Source organism: Dreissena polymorpha, chromosome 1, assembly GCF_020536995.1.
Source record: "Dreissena polymorpha isolate Duluth1 chromosome 1, UMN_Dpol_1.0, whole genome shotgun sequence".
Classification (NCBI taxonomy): domain Eukaryota; kingdom Metazoa; phylum Mollusca; class Bivalvia; order Myida; family Dreissenidae; genus Dreissena; species Dreissena polymorpha.
The window spans coordinates 157,793,359-157,812,675 of NC_068355.1; the positions used below are offsets into that span (position 1 = coordinate 157,793,359).

Consider the following 19,317-nt stretch of genomic DNA (forward strand, 5'->3'; position numbering starts at 1 on the left):
CATATTTCCATGGAGAGATGAGTTACCAGTACTAAGTGCACATCCTCATATTTCCATGGAGATATGAGTTACCAGTACTAAGTGCACATCCTCATATTTCCATGGACAGATGAGTTACCAGTACTAGGTGCACATCCTCATCATTCCAAGGAGAGATGAGTTACAAGTACTAAGTGCACATCCTCATATTTCCATGGAGAAATGAGTTACAAGTACTAAGTGCACATCCTCATATTTCCATGGAGAGATGAGTTACCAGTACTAAGTGCACATCCTCATATTTCCATGGAGATATGAGTTACCAGTACTAAGTGCACATCCTCATATTTCCATGGAGAGATGAGTTACCAGTACTAGGTGCACATCCTCATATTTCCATGGAGAGATGAGTTACCAATACTAAATGCACATCCTCATATTTCCATGGAGAGATGAGTTACCAGTACTAAATGCACATCCTCATATTTCCATGGAGATATGAGTTACCAGTACTAGGTGCACATCCTCATATTTCCATGGAGAGATGAGTTACCAGTACTAAGTGCACATCCTCATATTTCCATGGAGATATGAGTTACCAGTACTAAGTGCACATCCTCATATTTCCATGGAGAGATGAGTTACCAGTACTAGGTGCACATCCTCATCATTCCAAGGAGATTTGAGAACCAGTACTAGGTGCACATCCTCATGATTCCATGTACAAGCAGGAGAGACAGACTGCATTGAAGGACAGAGGGACAATTACATTATAAGAAAATGTAGATAAAATATAAGATTGACAATAGCCAACGACTTAATTGAAATGTTGTACTTTGCTTAATACTGTTCCATAATATATTTTTCAGAGAAAAATTGAGCATAACTGAATTCTTACCAATCTGGATACAAAGTACATGCACAAAAACAACAACAAACTTGCATTGCACAAAAACACAAAACTTGAACAACATAATACAGCGTTTTTATATCATCTGCTGAGGAGTTTGTGTGTTTATATCAAGTGAACTACAGCTAAAAATACTGAGATGAGATCAGTTGTGCTGTTTAGAAAATCAAAAGGCTAAAATATTATCTTCTGTCAAAAAATGTTTATAACAGCAACAATGATGCTTGAGTGAGCAATGAGTAATACAATCATAAATTGAAGGCAACTTTCAGCTTATTTTTTTGAAAATGATTTTAACAAATACAAATGAGCCAGTGTCTGGGAAAAAGGGACTGCATGAGCATTAAGTATTGTCCCAAATAAGCCACATTTTCCGCATAGACTGTAAATTTGTTTAAAACAGACTTCCATGAAACAAAAAATTCATAAAACCAGAAATTTTCTTCCCTGATCAGCCTAACTTTACATAATGATACTTTCAACACATGCAATTAACCCGGATTCCACAGAGACGGATTCATGAATATTTTTACATTAAGCAATTAATGGTTTTAGATTTTGCTTATCACACCGTTGAACATTTGTTAAATCATGCTTACTTTTTATTGCAATCACAATTTCTCAAAAGGATAAACATATCAGGCTCTTGACAATAATTTAAAAACAAGAGGGCCATGATGGCCCTGAATCGCTCACCTGACTAACCAAATACAATCCCAACCCAGATTTTATCAAGATAAACATTCTGACCAAATTTCATAAAGATTGGATGAAAACTGTGACATCTACTGTCTACACAAACAAATTGTTGACGGTTTTTCTATTATTTGACCTAGTGACATAGTTTTAGACCTCAGATGACCCAAATATAATCCCAACGCAGATTTCATCAAGATAAACAATCTCACCAAATTTCATAAAGATTGGATGAAAACTGCAACCTCTTTTGTCTGCACAAGGCTTTTCTATTATTTGACCTAGTTTTTGACCTAGTGACCTAGTTTTTGACCCCAGATGACCCAAATACAATCCCAACCCAGATTTCATCAAGATAAAGATTCTGACCAAATTTCATAAAGATTGGATGAAAACTGCGACCTCTATTGTCTACACAAAGTTTTTCTATTATTTGACCTAGTTTTTGACCTAGTTTTTGACCCCAGATGACCTAAATACAATCCCAACTCAGATTTCATCAAGATAAACATTCTGACCAAATTTCATAAAGATTGGATGAAAACTGTGACCTCTACTGTCTACACAAGCAAATTGTTGAGGGACACACACACGCACGCACGCACATACGGACGCCGGACATCACACGGTCAAATAAGCTCACCATGTCACTTTGTGACAGGTGAGCTAAAAATGTCACTTTTATTTCTGTAAAATGTAGTAAATCAGCTGATTTGATTATTATCTACACAGTGTGTGACACCTGTGTTCAAGGACACAGAAAACAATGAAGTGACTGTTTTCAAAGAAATCAGCTGTTCATTATTTCCGTACTCAAGTTTGCTTGTGTCACAATTATCTGTGGATTGAGAAGAAAGGAACTTTCGGATGTTTTTTCTGCTTGAGAACTCAAAACTTCAGCGTCAGATGTCACTGGAAAACCAAGTGTCGTCTGCAAACCATGACCAGCCATCTGCGTATTGTACTCCGCAGTCTCCATACGTAAAATGTATGGAATAATACTGTCGATCTGCACATTGCCTATCAGTCCAGCAAAGAATAGCTCCTCCATTATGTTGGCTTGAAGAGCCTGCAGGGGAGGTAATCGCAGGAGAAGTTTAGACAGTCGGTCTGCGTTATCAGGCAGGGACTCCTGCAGATATTGCTGGAACTCTTCCTGTATTCGCTCCTGAAACCTCTCTATCTGGCCAACGTTGGGTAGTGCCGGGTTGTCTGAAACACACCAGGGATTCTTTGTTTAACCCATTTATGCCTAGTGGTCTCTCCCATCCTTCTAAATTGGATCAATTTATTTCCAAAATTAGGGATGTCTAGTATATTTATTTCTATATTTAGAATATTTCTTTCAGAAATTCCTTTAAACAAACAGCGTAGACCCTGATGAGACGCTGCATCATGTGGCGTCTCATCTGGGTCTACACTGTTTGCCAAGGCCTTATTTCTAGACGCTAGGCATAAATGGGTTAACCTTTTATCCCTCAGAACACACTTTGATGCGTTTGTGGTCCTTTACAAAATTAAATTAAGTTAAACACATTTCTTATAGATTCAATTTTAAAAGGCATCATTTCCAACCCTAAGATACTGATGAACATCATTAAACATGAGCAGACTGTGAATTACTCACGGGCTTTTCTGGCTTTATGCTTGTTGCATATAGCCATTTTCACTAAGAGTCTGAGCGGGAAAGGGTTTATAGAGAAGACACTATGACCTTGAAACAACATATTTCATACTTATGTACAACTTATGTACATAGTCTCTTAACTGACTCACTTTTTTCAAGGTGGATCCCTCTTACACAACATATTAATAATTCTAAACAAGGAGTTTTCTTCTTGCACTTACCCAGTAAATACAAATCCTGTAATAGCATCTTTGTATTTATTACTAAAGATTTTGTTTTGAAAAGGCCCAATGCACACAACATTTCTCAATCTCAAACATACTCGCACAAACTGTATACTCAAATATTTAACAATTAAAATGCTATTAACATTCAAGCTTTGACATTTCCTTTGTTTAATTGTTTCCGGCTAAGATAAAGCTTAAGAATATTTTCAGCTTTGGAGGCCATTCTTTGGGTACATGCATAACATACAAAGTATTTTTTTAGCTTAACACAAATTACAAATATTGCAACTGTCATACTTTTTTTTTCAACAAAGAATGGTGATGTTCAATTCAACTATATTACCTTCCCCAACTATGTCCAGTTGGTCTGCTTTAAAAATGGAGATTATTAACAGAATACAATTGTTTTATAGTGATAGTCACATGTGTTAATGGGAAGCAGATACCAAACATCAATCTTTGCCACTTCACCCTTACCTCACACTTCCATACTCAATCGACACCACTTCATACACCCTTACTTCACACTTCTCACACTCAATCTAAGACACTTCATACACCCTTACCTCACACTCAATCTTGGACACTTCATACACCATAACCTCACATTTCTCACACTCAATCTTGGACACTTCAAACACCCTTAATTCACACTTCTCACACTCAATCTTGGACACTTCATACACCCTTAACTCACACTCAATCTTGGACACTTCATACACCCTTACCTCCAATTCTCAGACTCAATCTTCAGCACTTCATATAACACTACCTCACACTTCTCACACTCAATCTTGGACACTTCATACACCTTACCTCACACTTCTTACACTCAATCTTCAACACTTCATTCAACCTTACCTCACACTTCTCACACTCAATCTGGGACACTTCATACACCATTACCTCACACTTGTTACACTCAGTCTTGGACACTTTATACACCCTTACCTCACACTTCTCACACTCAATCTTGGACACTTCATACACCCTTAACTCACACTTCTCAGACTCAATCTTCAACACTTCATACAACCTTACGTCACACTTCTCAAACTCAATCTTTGACACTTAATACACCATTACCTCACTCTTCTCACACTCAGTCTTGGATACTTCATACACCCTTACCTCACACTTTTCATACTCAATCTTGGACACTTCATACACCCTTACCCTACACTTCTCACACTCAATTTTGGACACTTCAAACACCCTTACCCAGGCCTTGAAGAATCCACTCGAACGCTCGAATTTGCGAGTGAAGTTGACGGTCGGGCGAGTAACAATTGTAAAATACTTGCCAACAGGGCGAGTGCTATTTTTCCGGTTGAGAAATATAAATTCAGTTCCAGAACTCCTGCCCAATTGATACAAGTTGCAAACTATTTTTCGAACGAACACAAAATAGGTTTAGTACACAAACTGCACTTTTGTTTTGACAATTTAAATGACAGCACAGGCACAGTAAAAACCAGTGACCTAGTTTTTGACCCGGCATGACCCATATTCGAACTTGACCTAGACATCATCTAGATACAACTTCTGACTAAGTTTGGTGAAGATCAGATGAAAACTACTTGAATTAGAGAGCAGACACCATGCTCAATGTTTAAAACACACTAAGTGACCCCGTGACCTAGTTTTTGACCTGCCATGACCCATGTTCGAACTTGGCCTTGACATCATCTAGATAAAACTTCTGACCAAGTTTGGTGAAGCTCTGATGAAAACTACTTGAATAAGAGAGCGAACAACATGCTGAATGTTTAAAATGCGCTAAGTGACCCCGTGACCTAGTTTTTGATCCGACAAGGCCCATGATCGAACTTGGCCTAGTCATCATCTAGATACAACTTCTGACCAAGTTTGGTGAAGATCGGATGAAAACTACTTGAATTAGAGAGCGGACATGGACTGACCGACAGACAAGCTCACTCCTATATACCCCCCTAAACTTTGTTTAGTGGGGGGTATAATAATTCTCGCAATCAGTTGCGCTCGTTTCGTAGATGTCAGGAAGTTTTTAATTGGAACAAATCGGTATTTCTCAGAAAATCCTAGATCAATGTATTTGTCATTTCAATGCTTAGACCGAGTAATTACGGCAAATTGGGACTCAACTTGCGTAAAACACTTGCTCAATTAACCGTTTAACTCCACCTCTGTTCTCTGCAAATTTTTTGAAAGGTGGAGCTATGCACGTTCTGTTACTGAATTGGATGATTGAAATTAATTGATTGCTAGACACAGGAAACCAATTTTGTAGGTGACAAAGATGTTGCTTTATGTCTTCAGACAGGAAGCTTTATTCCTTTGATGATGTCAAACTGCCGATTCACGCAGGGTGCAAATTTTAGCAAGACTTGACTGATGCCATTGACTCTTTGTTTACAATTTCAGTAAATAAAACACAAGCTTACATTAAACTTTGGACTTAATTATCAAAATAAAGCAAAAGTGAAGTTGAAAATGTGATTATATTAATTTATGTCATTTTAAATACATTTTGCGTCGTTTTCATGACAACAACAACTTTTACAACCATTTCCGCGACGACGCGGGGATCGATCTACCTCGATTAATCATAAAAAACAAGAGCTGTGTTTGTGAAACATAATGCCCCTTACTGAACTTTGAAGCCATGTATTTGACTTTTGACCTTGAAGGATGACCTTCACTTTTTACCAAAAAAATTTGCAGCTCCATGAGATACACATGCATGCCAAATATCAAGTTGCTATCTTCAATATTGCAAAAGTTATGACCAAGGTTAAAGTTTTGGGACACACACATACAATGACGGACACACACATACAATGAAAGACAGACAGGCCAAAAACAATATTCCCCCATTCATTCGATCTGGGGCATAAAAATGCATGAACTATCTCATAAGTTGAGACTCTAGTTTTAATCAATTTTTCTAAGCAAAAAATCTCAACTTATGACTGCATTTATAGTATTGACTTCAAGATGTTTGTTTATTACAATGAGACAAAGTCAGATGATAGTTTGAGTTTAGAAAAAGGTTCTGGTTGATCATTACTATAAATATAGATTTTTTTTTTAATGCAAGGCGAGAAGATTAAAGAGAAGGGCAAGTGGATTGTCAGGCCTACTCGCCCTGCAGGGAGAGTGGCTCTGGATATATTGTTCACGGCCTGCCCTTACCTCACACTCAATCTTGGACACTTCATACACCCTTACCTCACACTTCTCACAGTCAATCTTGTGCACTTCATAAACCCTTACCTCACACTTCTCACACTCAATCTTGGACACTTCATACACCCTTACGTCACACTTCTCACAGTCAATCTAGGACACTTCATATACCCTTACCTCACACTCAATCTTGGACACTTCATCCTTACCTCACACTTCTCAGTCAATCTTGGACACTTCATACACCCTTACCTCACACTCAATCTTGGACACTTCATACACCATTACCTCACACTTCTCACACTCAATCTTGGACACTTCATGCACCCTTACCTCACACTTCTCACACTGTATCTTGGACACTTCATACACCCTTACCTCACACTTATCACACTCAATCTTGGACACTTCATACACCCTTAACTCACACCCAATCTTGAACACTCATGCACCCTTACCTCACACTATATCTTGGACACTTCATACACCCTTACCTCACACTTCTCACAGTCAATCTTGGACACTTCATATACCCTTACCTCACACTTCTCACACTCAATCTTGGACACTTCATACACCCTTACCTCACACTTCTCACAGTCAATCTTGGACACTTCATACACACTTACCTCACACTTCTCACACTCTATCTTGGACACTTCATACACCCTTACCTCACACTCAATCTTGGACACTTCATACACCATTATATCACACTCTAACCTTACAACGCCATTGAAAACTTTGCAGTGATGAGTACTATGTATATGAATAGCAGGTTCAACAATCCCTAAAGCCCATCCCAATCCTTACCGGGTGAGAAGAGCAGAAGAGCCTTGAGGTAGGCGTACTCCTGATTGTCTACCTGTAGGACCTGCATCTTCTGTATGTAGGATTGCAACTTCAGGATGTGATCTATCACCGTCTTGGCCTTCTCGCCACCTGTCTTGTCTGTACAGAGCACACAGGAGTGTTGGGTATCAAACATGGGACATGTTACAATAGGTAACAAACAGCTGCATGATACTTAGTTGTAATTCAGTCAAAACTGAGAACAGCTGTCAGTCAAGGGAAACCCCAAAAGTGGCAGTTGTCTACAGGTAACCGCTGTTCTCAGATCACCACTTTGCCAAGTTCAATTGTCTGACAAAATTATCGTTAGAAAATGGGAAAAACAAACATGATTTCATTTATATGTTAGTGGATCTGTATATAATCATTTTCATAATCAGATTCATATGCATATATTGCTTTATTTTGTTTGTCATGCTGTACAGTTTACTGAAACAGCATGGGGCTTAAATGGAAGAGATTCCTAGGTAAATATATTAATGTAAGAAAAAGTAGCTTTAATATCAATTAACATTAAGTCTGCTTGTTTATATGTTTTCCCCACAACTGCCTCTGATGAGATCAAATGATCCTTGCCGAACCAGGTTTTCACAGAACTTTTTGCCCTCTCTTGAATAAACTGTGTTAAAATGCCCTTTTTGAATGTACTGCTCCATGCCCCTTTGCCCTCCAGTGAAAAACACTACATTGAACTATTTCCCATCCACTACCACTATTTCCATAAACTCACACTATTTCCCATACATCTATCCCATCAGTCCCACTATTTCCCACCCCCCATTATGTCCAATACAACCCCACTATTTCCCATACATCCCTACTATTTCCCACACATCCCCACTTTTTCCCACACATCCCCACTATTTCCCACACATCTCCACTATTTCCCATACATCCCCACTATTTCCCACACATCCCCACTATTTCCCACACATCCCACTATTTCCCATACATCCCACTATTTCCCATACATCCCCACTACTTCCCATACATCCCCACTATTTCCCATACATCCCCACTATTTCCCATACATCCCCACTATTTCCCATACATCCCACTATTTCCCATACATCCCCACTATTTCCCACACATCCCCACTATTTCCCATACATCCCCACTATTTTCCATACATCCCCACTATTTCCCATACATCCCCACTATTTCCCATACATCCCACTATTTCCCATACATCCCCACTATTTCCCCAATACATCTTAACTATTTCCCACACATCCCCACTATTTCCCATACATCCCCACTATTTCCCCACACATCCCACTATTTCCCATACATCCCACTATTTCCCATACATCCCCACTGTTTCCCATACATCCCCACTATTTCCCATACCAGCCTCCATGGATGATTGGAGATGATTCAGGATGGCCATAAGCATGGTGGAGAGGGCCATGGTCTCGGCATGCTGTGCCAGGCCAAGCGTGAACAATCCACTCCAGCAGCTACGCACCAGACAAGTCTGAACATCCGACCTGAAAAAGACAACAAAACAGCTTTGCTACCTGTTGCCAGTATGAGCAAAAAGGTAAAATTTAAATTAAAACATTTAACCGGCGTAAGCGTTCAGTCTAGATGCCCCCAACAAAGTCGGTCATATTACAATTGTGTTAATTGGTCACCATCTGAATGCGCCTTCCATCCTGTATATGGCATAACAGAAGCCGTTTGTTCACATGTGTTGAGCAATTACAGGGCGGTAATTTAAGACGTTTGAAAATAAATGCGTTTCTACTGTGTGGGTGAAGAATCTGCTGGCAATAATGGCTTTGATAAAATAAATGTGACCAATAGTAAGAAAACAAATACCAGGGAGTTGAGGTTGTTAATTGCAGGAAAAATATTAAATATGGCAGAGTATGTAATACGATATAAATAATTATCCAAAAATTAAAAGATCTCTTATTAGCACTTCAAAACGTCACCATATTACAACTAGAGCTTTGTCACAGACATGACTTATGCCCCCACATGCTGCATTGAAACATAATATTTTGCATGCTGTCTTCACAAAACAAGAGAAGCTAATTTATGGCCACTTTTAAGAATTATTATGCCATTTTCATTTATGGCCATTTTGAACTTTGAACTCTTGATTTCTTTTGCATGACACGCCAGCCAATGACTGTGAACAAAATTAATGTACAGAGTCATTTTAAAATCTCACAATAAATGACATAGTTATGACCTGGACAAGTTTATTTATGGCCATTTTTTACCTTTGAACTTAAAGTGTGACCTTGACCTTGAAGATATCGACGTAATTCTTTCGCAGGACACACTGTCCAATGATGGTGAACAAATGTGCCAAATGATTTTAAAGTCTCACAATAAATGACAAAGTTATGGCCCGAGCAAGCTCATTTATGGGCAACTCCATGTGTGACCTTGACCTTGGAGAAATCGACCTACTTCTTTGCATGACACACCATCCTATAATGGTGAACAAATGTACTAAGTCATTTGTTTTAATCTAACGATAAATGACATAGTTACATGAATGGTCCGGACAAACTTTTGGTTTAAAACGCACAAAATGGCCCTGTGACCTAGTTTTTGACCTGGCATGACCCATATTCAAACTTGACCGAGACATCATCTAGATACAACTTCTGACCAAGTTTGGTAAAGATCGGATAACATTTTCTGGACAGACCGACCGACAAAGTGACTCCTGTATAGCCCCCATTACCAATGGTAATGGGGGTATAATTAATTACAGAGTTAAATGTAGATATGAAAAGAGCATTTTCTCATTTTTCTTTTACTGAGTGTACTAGCATCAGAAGAAGATCAGTGAGTCTTAGAGCATGATGCCTTAAGAGGCCACTTTGACCACTTTCCTTGACTGGCTGTTTTCTGATGCAATTCTGGCTCTAGCCTTTTGAAGAATTTTTAAAGCAAGTATAAAAAGATAAAAAATAACTTAAATTTCTTAATAGACATTCTAGAAGTATGACATAATAACTTTATCTTACTGTGTTGGAAGCCATACTCCATTGGCATATCTGCAAAACAACCTGATAGCCACATCTAGCCTTCATGGGACACTGTTTGAATTGTTTTTTGGGATTGAAAAACCTATCTTAAATACATTTATGTCGTATTTAAAATTGTAGCAATTATGAGAGATACAACACCAATTTCAGATGGACTAATGGAAGTATGTTAAATTCAGCTATTTAGAGAGATATGACACCAACTTCAAATTGACTCACAGCAGAATATTAAATGCAGCTATTGAAGGAAACTTACGGCAGTATGTTGAACGCAGCTATTGAGCGAGTCCAGTGCATGGACAGGAACAGGAGTCTTGAGGCGCTCTCACAGATGTAGTGGACGTTCAGGTAGGCGGGCATGGGAGAGGGGGTGGTCAGTGTGAACACAAAATTCTGCCGCGTCAGAAGTGGACCTGAAAATCAGAAAAATGCCAGAATCTGAATTCTGTTCTGTGGGAAATTATAATATAACAAGGCTATTGTCAAGCAATATGGTCCCCTACCGGCTCCACCATTGTCAGAAATTCCACCATTTTCAGATTTTTTATAATTTTTTTTACATAGGAACAAAATGAAATGACGTGCATAATGTCCATATTGCCATCTATCCATGTTGCAAGTTTCATGAAACAAGAGGGCCAAGATGGCCCTAGTTTGCTCACCTGAAAGGAGTCGGTTCATTCAATCTTTACCTGAGGTCAAACATGACCTAGATATTGACCAGACAAACATCCTGGTCAAGTTTCATCATTATTGAACCAAAACTCTGGCGTAGGGAGTGTTTTTGTTTTTGTAAGATTTGAAATGGTGACCTATATTTTGAGTTGACCCCCCAAACATCAAACTTTGCTTACAAGGATTTTGTATAATATAATGAAAATTTGGACAATCTAAGGGCAATAATTATGGCATTAAATATGTGATTTTGCTCATCATCAAACTTGACTGAGATCTTTCAGCAACTTTGATAAAGAATGCTTGAGAAATGTGAATGCTAGAGTGTTTACAAACCAAATGTGGACGGACAGCAAACAAAGACCAATCCTAAAACCTCACCTGAGCAATCAGGTGAGCTCAAAAGTGTATTTCACCGATCTGAGCCATTTTCCAACTTGTCCAAGAAATCAATAAAACCAATGTATTGACTAAGTTTCACAATGATTAGGCAAAAAATGTGACTTCTATAGTGTTCGATCACAAGGTTTCTCTCTATATAGTCACATAAGGAAAACTGCCCCACCCCCCTGGCAGCCATGTTTATTGACCCATCAGGACCATTTGCAAACTCATCTGAGATATATATTAAACAAATCTATTCACAAAGTTTCATGATGATTGGGCAAAAAATGTGACTTCTAGAGTGTTCGCAAACTTTTTTTTTACTATATAAATATAAGAAAACTGCGGACAATAAATGTGGCTTCTAGAGTGTTTACGAACAAATGTGGACGGACGGACGACGGAAAAAGACCAGTCACAAAAGCTCACCTGGGCAATCAGGTGGGCTAAAAACAAGAGCTGTCACCATAGGATGACATATGCCCCCTATAAACTCTTTGTTAGAAGTTATAGCATTTTTCGAAACCTAAACGCAGATTTCGAAACCTAAACGCGGACTTTTAGTTCAAGGTCAAGGTCACAGGCGTCAAAATTTGTATGCGTATGGAAAGGCCTTGTCCATATAAACATGCATACCAAATATGAAGGTTATATCTCAAGGGACATAGAAGTTATGAACATTTTTCGAAACCTAAACACAGATTTAGAAACCTAAACACGGACCTTAACTTCAAGGTAAAGGTCACAGGGGTAAAAAATTGTGTGCGTATGGAAAGGCCTTGTCCATATACACATGCATACCAAATATGAAGGTTATATCTCAAGGGACATAGAAGTTATGAGCATTTTTCAAAACCTAAACGCAGATTTCGAAACCTAAACGCGGACCCTAAGTTCAAGGTCAAGGTCACTGGGGAAAGAAACAAGAGGGCCATAATGGCCCTGTTTGCTCCACTGTTTTTTCTTTGCGAAAAAAACGTGCAATGTGCATGGGTTGAAATGTACTCAAGCATGTGACTTTCTCTTTCTATCCCTTGTCCCACTGGGCGCTTAAAGTTGGAAGGGTGAGCATTTTTATATATGGAAAAAGTTACTACCGTGTTAACTAAACAGACTAAAAAGCCCAGGAATTGTTTCACAGGTCCTTTGCTAATAACGTAGGTACATTTATCTCTCCAAAAGATATTGTCGTTCTTTCTATTTCACATATTTTTAGATGCTGAAGATCAAATCTACGCATTTGATTTAAAACAGATTCACAAGACCCGTAGGAATCAAAATGCCTTAACCCTTTACCAAACGACACATTTTGGACTTTTCCAATTTGAAAGAGGTTGCAGACGTCAATTAAATTAAAATGGAATATGAAGGAAATGATCAGGTAGGGTAGAAATAATTGTGATAAATGGAGAAATTGCTCATCAACCTACACATCCCTAAGACCAACAGGCCTGAGAATATTATGATAATCTAAAGAATATTTCTTTATATTTATAAATGTATTTAATTAAGTAATACATTTGACTTCTAAGATCAATTCATAACTTATATTAAGAAAATTATAAAATGGTCAGAAATATATATGGATTGTTGAGCAATTGACAATCATATCCACAATTCATGAGTCAAGATTCACAAATGGAACAATGAATCATTAGTTATTAAAAAGCAGCATATACGATAGTTAAGAACATTGCACTTCATTAATTTTAACACCTTCTCTTGGATACAAAGTTTGAGTTTATCGTGCAGTATCATATATTGACTTTTCTTGAAATAATTATGTTCATGGAAGATGTGTTTTAAAAATCAATAATATATTATTAAACTGGTTTAAACACTACAAAAAAGACATGAAATTAACATGTCATCCAAAATATTTTCATCCAGATATATGGTCACTTTCGACATATTTAAATAAAACCCCGACTTTTTTCAGTTTATAAGAAAAACATTCATAACACATGTTCTTACTTCAATGCCTTTCTAAGCAGTCACCATCTGACCTAAAATGGCACTAAATGACAGGGTTTCATTTCATGTTTACAAGATGTTGATGTTGTTGTTGGTCACAGCCACACGGCCGAGGACTATAAGACATCACTACATACCAAATTTAGTAGCCCTAGGCTCTATGATTAAGAACAAGAAGATTTTTAAAGTTTGCACAAAATAGGCCTTATTTAAGCATATGTTCATTTTTTGACCCCTGGGGCAAGGTCAAATTTGTTCCCAGGGGCATAATTTGAGCAAACTAAGTAGAGAACTATTAGATGTCACTACCTACCGAATTTGGTAGAAATAGGCCCAATGGTTATGGACAAGCAGATTTGTATAGTTTGCACAAAATGGGCCCAATATAGGCATATGTTCAATTTTGTGACCCCTGGGGAACGGTCAAATTTGATCCCAGGGGCTTAATTTGAACAAACTTGGTAGAGGACTATAAGATGTCACTACATAGCAAATTTGGTAGCCCTAGGCCCAATGGTTATGGACAAGAATATTTTTAAGTTTGCACAAAATAAGCCTTATATCAGCAAATTTTCGATGTTTTGACCCCCCGGGGCAGGGTCAAATTTGACCCCAGGGGCATAATTTGAACAAACTTGGTAGAGGACTATTAGATGTCACTACATACCATATTTGGTAGCCCTAGGCCCGATGGTTATGGACAAGAAGATTTTTAAAGTTTGCACAAAATAGGCCTTATATAAGCAAATTTTCAATTTTTTAACCCCCCGGGGCAGAGTCAGATTTGACCCCAGGTGCATTACTTGAACAAACTTGGTAGAGGACTATAAGATGTCACTACATAGCAAATTTGGTAGCCCTAGGCCCAATGGTTATGGACAAGAAGATTTTTAAAGTTTGCACAAAATAGGCCTTATATAAGCAAATTTTCAATTTTTTAACCTCCAGGGGCAGGGTAAAATTTGACCCCAGGGGCATAATTTGAATAAATTTAGTAGAGGACAATAAGATGTCACTACATACCAAATTTGGTAGCCCTACGCCATACGGTTATGGACAGAAAGATTTTTAAAGTTTGCACAAATAGGGTATAAGCAAATTTTCAATGTTTTGACCCCCCGGGGCAGGGTAAAATTTAACCCCAGGGGCATAATTTGAACAAACTTGGTAGAGGACTATAAGATGTCACTACATAGCAAATTTGGTAGCCCTAGGCCTAATGGTTACGGACAAGAAGATTTTAAAAGTTTGCACAAAAAAGGCCTTATATAAGCAAATTTTCGATGTTTTGACCCCCCCGGGGCAGGGTCAAATTTGACCCCATGGGCATAGTTTGAACAAACTTTGTAGAGGACTATAAGATGTCACTACATAGCAAATTTGGTAGCCCTAGGCCCAATGGTTATGGACAGGAAGATTTTTAAAGTTTGCACAAAATAGGCCTTATATCAGCAAATTTTCAATTTTTTAACCCCTGGGGCAGGGTCAAATTTGACCCCAGGGGCATAATTTGAACAAACTTGGTAGAGGACTATAAGATGTCACTACATACCAAATTTGGTAGCCCTAAGCCATACGGTTATGGACAAGAAGATTTTTAAAGTTTGCACAAAATAAGCCTTATATAAGCAAATTTTCAATGTTTTGACCCCCCGGGGCAAGGACAAATTTGATCCCAGGGGCATAATTTGAACAAACTTGGTAGAGGACTATAAGATGTCACTACATAGCAAATTTGGTAGCCCTAGGCCCAATGGTTATGGACAAGAAGATTTTTAAAGTTTGCACAAAATAGGCCTTATATAAGCAAATTTTCAATTTTTTGACCCCCCGGGGCAGGGTAAAATTTGACCCCAGGGACATAATTTGAACAAACTTGGTAGAGGACTATAAGATGTCACTACACGGCAAATTTGGTAGCCCTAGGCCCAATGCTTATGGACAAGAAGATTTATAAAGTTTGCACAAAATAGGCCTTATATAAGCAAATTTTCAATTTTTTGACCCCCCGGGGCAGGGTCAAATTTGACCCCAGGGGCATAATTTGAACAAATTTGAAAGAGGTTCACCACAGGAACATTCCTGAGAAATTTCATCAGAATTGGACCAGTAGTTTAGGAGAAGATGTTTAAAGAAAAAGTTAACGCACGCACGCACGCAGGCACGGACGCACACACGACGGACACAGGACCATGACATAAGCCCCGCTGGCCTTTGGCCAGTGGAGCTAAAAATGTGCGTATGAAAAGGCCTTGTTCATATACACATGCATACCAATTATGAAGGTTATATCTCAAGGGACATAGAAGTTATGAGCATTTTTCAAAACCTAAACGCAGATTTTGAAACCTAAACATGGACCCTATTTCAAGGTCAAGGTCACAGGGGTAAAAAAATTTGTGCGTATGGAAAGGCCTCGTCCATAAACACATGCATACAAAATATGAAGGTTATATCTCAAGGGACATAGAAGTTATGAGCATTTTTCGAAACCTAAACGCAGATTTAGATGGAAAGGCCTTGTCCATATACACATGCATACCAAATATGAAGGTTATATCTCAAGGGACATCGAAGTTATGAGCATTTTTCGAAACCTAAACACAGATTTCGAAACCTAAACGCGGACCCTTATTTCAAGGTCAAGGTCACAGGGGTAAACATTGTGTGCGTATGGAAAGGCCTTGTCCATATACACATGCATACCAAATATGAAGGCTATATCTCAAGGAACATAGAAGTTATGAGCATTTTTCGAAGCCTAAACGCAGATTTCGAAACCTAAACGCGGACCCTCAGTTCAAGGTCAAGGTCACAGGGGTAAACAATGTGTGCGTAAGGAAAGGCCTTGTCCATATACACATGCATAATAAATATGAAGGTTATATCTCAAGGGACATAGAAGTTATGAGCATTTTTGGAAACCTAAACACAGATTTCGAAACCTTAACGCGGACCCTAAGTTCAAGGTCAAGATCACTGGGGAAAAAAAAATTGTGCGTATGGAAAGGCCTTGTTCATATACACATGCATACCAATTATGAAGGTTATATCTCAAGGGACATAGAAGTTATGAGCATTTTTCAAAACCTAAACGCAGATTTTGAAACCTAAACGTGGACCCTATTTCAAGGTCAAGGTCACAGGGGTAAAAAAAATCGTGCATATGGAAAGGCCTTGTCCATAAACACATGCATACAAAATATGAAGGTTATATCTCAAGGGACATAGAAGTTATGAGCATTTTTCAAAACCTAAACGCAGATTTAGATGGAAAGGCCTTATCCATTAACACATGCATACCAAATATGAAGGTTATATCTCAAGGGACATAGAAGTTATGAGCATTTTTCGAAACCTAAACGCAGATTTCGAAACCTAAACGCGGACCCTAAGTTCAAGGTAAAGGTCACAGGGGTTAAAAATTGTGTGCGTATGGAAAGGCCTTGTCCATATACACATGCATACCAAATATGAAGGCTATATCTCAAGGGACATAGAAGTTATGAGCATTTTTCGAAACCTAAACGCAGATTTCGAAACCTAAACGCGGACCCTTATTTCAAGGTCAAGGTCACAGGGGTAAACAATGTGTGCGTAAGGAAAGGCCTTGTCCATATACAAATGCATACCAAATATGAAGGTTATATCTCAAGGGACATAGAAGTTATGAGCATTTTTGGAAACCTAAATGCAAAGTGTGACGGAAAGACGGACAGACAGACAGACGGACGGACGGACAGTCCGATCACTATATGCCCCCTTTTCTTTGAAAGGGGGCATAAAAACATCCAACCTCGAATAACAATTAACACATAAATGAAACACAACTACACTGTATTATTATGAAAACATTAATAATCAACATGTTACATGACCTTAATTCATGATTTTTTGCAAGCCTTCTTACTATATAAATATAAGGAAAACTGCCACGTCCCCCTGGCAACCATGTTTTTCAACAGACCGGAACCATTTTCAAACTTAACTCACGTATCTAGGAAACAAAAGTTCTGACAAAATTTCATGAAAATTGGGCCAAAAATGTGACTTCTAGAGTGTTGACATGTTTTCACTATATACATATAGAGAAAAATGCCCCACCCACTGGCGACCATGTTTTTTCACTGATCTGGACCATTTTTGAACTCGTCAGAGAAATCAATAAAACCAATGTTTTGACCAACTTTCATGATGATTGGGTAGAAATTGTGACTTCCAGAGTGTTTATAAGGTTTCTCTATAGCCAAATAAGGAAAACTGGCCCGCCCACTGGCGGCCATGTTTTTAAACGGACCAGAACAACTTTTGAACTCAACCAACATATCATTAAGACAAACATTTTGACAAAGTTACATGAAGATTGGGCATGAAATGTGACTTCTAGTGTTTACAAGTTTTTCTTTTTTTTGACCTAGTGACCTAGTTTTTGACCCGGCACAACTCAGTTTCAAACTCGACCGAGATTTCTTTGGGACGAAGCTTCTGACCAAGTTTCATGAAGATCGGACAATAAATGTGGCCTCTAGAGTGTTTACGAACAAATGTTAACGGACGGACGTACGACGAGCAAATACCGGTCACAAAAGCTCACCTGAGCAATCAGGTGAGCTAAAAATATTAAGAACTTTTTAAAGTTATCGCAGGATCCAGAAAAGTGTGACGGACAGACAGACTGACAGACAGACAGCCAGAGCGCAAACTATAAGTCCCCTTCGGTGAAACCGGTAGGGGACAATAACCAATAAGCACCCATGCCAATATAAATGGTCTCCATAAACTGGAAGATATGAGCAGAAAATTAAGAAAATGGGCCTTTGGACATATCATGACAGTGTTGGTCCTAATATGCCTCAGCATCTGTATACTTCCTTAACCATTTACCACTTATATACATTTACCACTTATATACATTTACCACTTATATACATTTACCACTTATATACATTTACCACTTATATACATTTACCACTTATATACATATTTTTACGCATTTGAAGTCCCTTAGAAAGTTAAATGTAATAAAGACCTTTTTTACCAGATTCAATTTTTATAGGCTTCATTTCCAACCTTTAGATACTGCTGAGCATCAAACAGCATAAAACCTTAACAGACTGCGAGTTGCTCGTAAGCTGATCTGGTTTTATGCTGTTTGCACATATCCATTTTCACTTTGAATCTGAGTGGGAAAGGGTTTATAGCGGAAAGGATTGATAAGGAATAGACTGCCCAAATACATATGGCATGATAATATTATAGAGATCATTTAAAATTATCTTTTTTTTATAGTAAACTCATCAACATGACAGCTGCAATCCGCAAAGGCTAATCAGGGATGGCACTTTTGCTTTTATGTTTTTTGTCATTTCAAGGAAGTTTCTTAGAGAACTCCAGTTATGCCCGAAAGTGTTGTCCCTGGTTAACCCGTGCCGACTGCAGGCTCATGCATTAAGCCCCGTTTTCCCTGAGAATGGCTCAATTAAATTGTGTATTATACATACCATCAATGTCAATACTTGACTCATCATGGAATTTCTCGTACTCTGAATCAGTCATACTGTCATCCTGCAGCAAGATGGGAAATAAAATCATTTTGTGATGTTTAAGACATCTACTATACCAGCAAGGTAAATCAAAAGGCTTTTAATATCTGACCTCAGAAAAACATAACAAGAAACATGGCTATGCCACATAATAAGGTTTTCAACATTTTGTTAGAAATTTAATTTCAATTATTCTTCAATCCCAAACTAGCTCTGCATTTAAGCTACCTACACACAATTTCATCTCTATACCTCAATCCAAACTCAA

The 19,317-nt window shown here is 38.2% G+C and overlaps 1 protein-coding gene across 7 annotated transcripts in view; it reads right to left on the minus strand.

Moving 5' to 3' along the window:
- Positions 1-495: 495 nt before the first annotated feature.
- Positions 496-19,317, minus strand: part of LOC127857622 (orphan steroid hormone receptor 2-like) — a 66,951-nt gene continuing 48,129 nt past the window's right edge. For 6 of the 7 annotated variants that reach the window (XM_052394211.1, XM_052394162.1, XM_052394203.1 and 3 more), the window contains 5 exons: positions 19,008-19,071; positions 10,730-10,886; positions 8,810-8,949; positions 7,421-7,558; positions 496-2,797 (listed from right to left, as the gene is read on the minus strand). In XM_052394211.1, the coding sequence (XP_052250171.1) occupies positions 2,376-2,797; positions 7,421-7,558; positions 8,810-8,949; positions 10,730-10,886; positions 19,008-19,071 (921 nt within the window). In that variant the 3' untranslated portion in view covers positions 496-2,375. The remainder of the gene's footprint in view (positions 2,798-7,420; positions 7,559-8,809; positions 8,950-10,729; positions 10,887-19,007; positions 19,072-19,317) is intronic. The other variant, XR_008038531.1, reaches the window with a different exon arrangement.